The sequence below is a fragment of the Arachis ipaensis genome, chromosome B02 (assembly GCF_000816755.2).
Source record: "Arachis ipaensis cultivar K30076 chromosome B02, Araip1.1, whole genome shotgun sequence".
NCBI classification, from domain to species: domain Eukaryota; kingdom Viridiplantae; phylum Streptophyta; class Magnoliopsida; order Fabales; family Fabaceae; genus Arachis; species Arachis ipaensis.
The window spans coordinates 4270257-4272949 of NC_029786.2; the positions used below are offsets into that span (position 1 = coordinate 4270257).

General features: G+C 25.3%; 1 protein-coding gene and 1 long non-coding RNA gene across 2 annotated transcripts in view; both read right to left on the reverse strand.

Annotated features, from left to right (window-relative positions):
* LOC107626659 (probable trehalose-phosphate phosphatase D) lies at window positions 33-2290 on the reverse strand. The gene is made up of 4 exons (XM_021116794.1): window positions 2285-2290; window positions 1835-1912; window positions 1068-1208; window positions 33-456 (listed from the first exon to the last, which is right to left on the reverse strand). Exons 1-4 carry the CDS (start codon window positions 2288-2290, stop codon window positions 286-288), a joined length of 396 nt encoding a protein of 131 aa, XP_020972453.1. The 3' UTR covers window positions 33-285.
* LOC110267422 overlaps window positions 2294-2693 on the reverse strand; it is a 1266-nt gene continuing 866 nt past the window's right edge. The window contains exon 3 of the long non-coding RNA XR_002355047.1: window positions 2294-2414. This is a non-coding gene — a long non-coding RNA (uncharacterized LOC110267422). The remainder of the gene's footprint in view (window positions 2415-2693) is intronic.

Genomic DNA, 2693 nt, shown 5'->3' on the forward strand with positions numbered 1-2693 from the left:
AATGAATTTTCCATTTTTAGTGTTATCTACTCAAAAAATATTAATAGAATTTTTTTTCACATAAAAAGCTCACATAATATATACATCATTTTGGTCAACTCATTTTCTACTTTACATCATCCCTAACATATAATATGATCAAACCCACTACCAATCTACAAACAACTCTTCACATGTCATATGTTTATAAATTAATTAAATCATTTTTAGCCACTATAACATTTGACCATCAAAGATCTCTCCTTCTTCTTAAATAACTAATATAATACTCCCTCTACTCTTATCTCAACTTTGTTTGGTTTTGGTGATGAATGATGAGTAGTTCCTTTTCCATTTTGCTAAACGTATCAAGAAGGTCATAACATGAGAAGGGTCACGCAGAGAAAAAGAAGCCATGGTCTCTTTAGCAACCGAAGAAACTATTATTGGAAAACCTTCCCCTTTCTCAACTATAACCTGCATGCATGCAAACAACAATCATTAGTAGATACATTAATTTTTCAAATAATAATAATAATGTTAATGCACGGTAACATATTTAGGAACAATAATGCTAGGAAACCAAGATGATTTCATAAAAAAACCAGCCAAATGTCTCTGAGTGAATCTAAAATCTCTACGTGGATGGTATTTATGCTAGGCATTAGAATGTTTCTTTACTTTATAAATTAGATGATTCTAAATCTGTTTTTTAATTTATCATATTTTAAGCATTTGGAGAGGGAAGGAGAGTGAAGAGACGGAAGCTAATTGAATTAGTTTCCGTGATTCACGTTGCAATAATACTGAACGTATCTCCTCCTAATTTGAATGTGGTGAAATATTTAATAACTAATATTTTAAATCATAAATAAATAAAACTAATTACTATATTTATAATTAATTAAGTTGTTCTATTCTTAGCTGATTTGGAATTGATTCCATATACTTTTCCATTTAGGAATGGCAATAATTTGCACCTATATACATTCCCTAAAGAAATTTCTATCATATCTCTTTAACATTCCCTAAACAAACATACATGTATGTATCTATACTTAATTATGTATTTTTATATGTATGTATACCTTAAAAGCATCTTCATCTGTTTTGTCATCCCCTATGTAAATTGGAAGAACATGGTTAAAGTTGTCAAAGCCAAGAGTATCTAACAAATACAATAGTGCACGACCTTTATCCCAATTTATCTTTGGCCGTATCTCCATAACCTGATCAAACATATCAATCTTTTAATTTTATGTTAATTATTCAACTTAATAAGATTAAGTCTAAGAAATTAAAAAAGAAAAAAGAATAATCAATAGCGTAGCTCTCTAATGTATGTGTCAATAAAAAATTGTAATATCATATAATCAGAAAATTAATTTTGATATATATCAGTGTAATATATGGTATATTTTCAATAATTAAAATATTATTATTTAGAAAATATCAAGATAACATTAGTTAGGATTATTTACTACTTTGTTAGCATATTTTTATCACATTCCTCAAATATTATTCTATTTGCTCTGTATTTTTTTTGTGACATCTATTTGCTCTCTATATATAAAAAGGCATATGCTTCTATTATTCTATGTCTTTTATTTTTATTAATAAATTTATGTTTTTATTTTCACTTTCTTTCTATTATTTTCTTTCGTTCCTAATGGTCCCATGAACTTTAACAATTTCAAGGATAGTCAAATACTATTAATGGTTTGTGATAATACATAATTAAATGAAATTTATGTAGAAATATTTTTTTTCATATATTAAAAACATTCCGAAACTAATTCCTACATAACATGGCTATATACAAGACTAAGAAACTTTTATTTTAATTAATAATTACCTTTCTTCCTCCTGATATTTGAAAATCTGGGTAAGCTTTCATAATGGACTCCACAATCTCTTTGAGGACACCAACATCCTATAAGTTTGAGAACTAATAATTATAATAAATTGGAAGGTTATGTATTTTGGAATAATTCTATTTATCACTATATATGGTGTGAATCTTAATTAATATATAATCATTCTTGAAGAGTTTAAGTCATTAACACAACATTCGTCAATCTATACAATTAAGCATGATATATATAATGACTGATAATAATTATCATAACATGGTGATATTTAATTTCAGTAATGTTCAAGAGATAATAACCTAAAATTATTTTGTTTAATTTAATATTTATAATTTTATACATATAATATCTATGAGATATTGAGATATATGAATGACAAAAAAAAAAAGTATGTTGGAAAATAAAAAAAAAATGAGTTTCTGTAAAGTGTAAACATACATTTTCATCAATAACCTTTGTTTGATGCTTCTGATTTTGATTATTTGAAGAGCCTAATGGAGTGGATATATCCATGCCATGACTTCCAGCATAATACACATTCCTTAACTTTACAAATTCATATACCTAGATGATGATGATGATGTCATCAACAAATTAATGAAATTAATTAGTATATATATTAGACATTATATTGTTAGTACTTAAGAAGTTAAGATGAATAAGTGTGTCATAAAAAGTAAAATAAAATTACATGTAAGAAATTTTTTTTCTCTAATTAAGAAAACTTTCCATGCAAATTAAACTATTATCCATTTTTCAATTAGAGAAAAAAATTAATTATTTTACTAGTCTTTATTATTTTATCAAATTTATAATTAGTCCTTATAATTTTTTTAATTGAAT

Coding starts and splice junctions, on each gene's coding strand:
- LOC107626659 (XM_021116794.1), bottom strand. Junction 1,209..1,834: donor AAATATCAGGAGGAAGAAAG/GTAATTATTAAT, acceptor ATGTTTGATCAG/GTTATGGAGATACGGCCAAA. Junction 457..1,067: donor CAGATGAAGATGCTTTTAAG/GTATACATACAT, acceptor GCATGCATGCAG/GTTATAGTTGAGAAAGGGGA.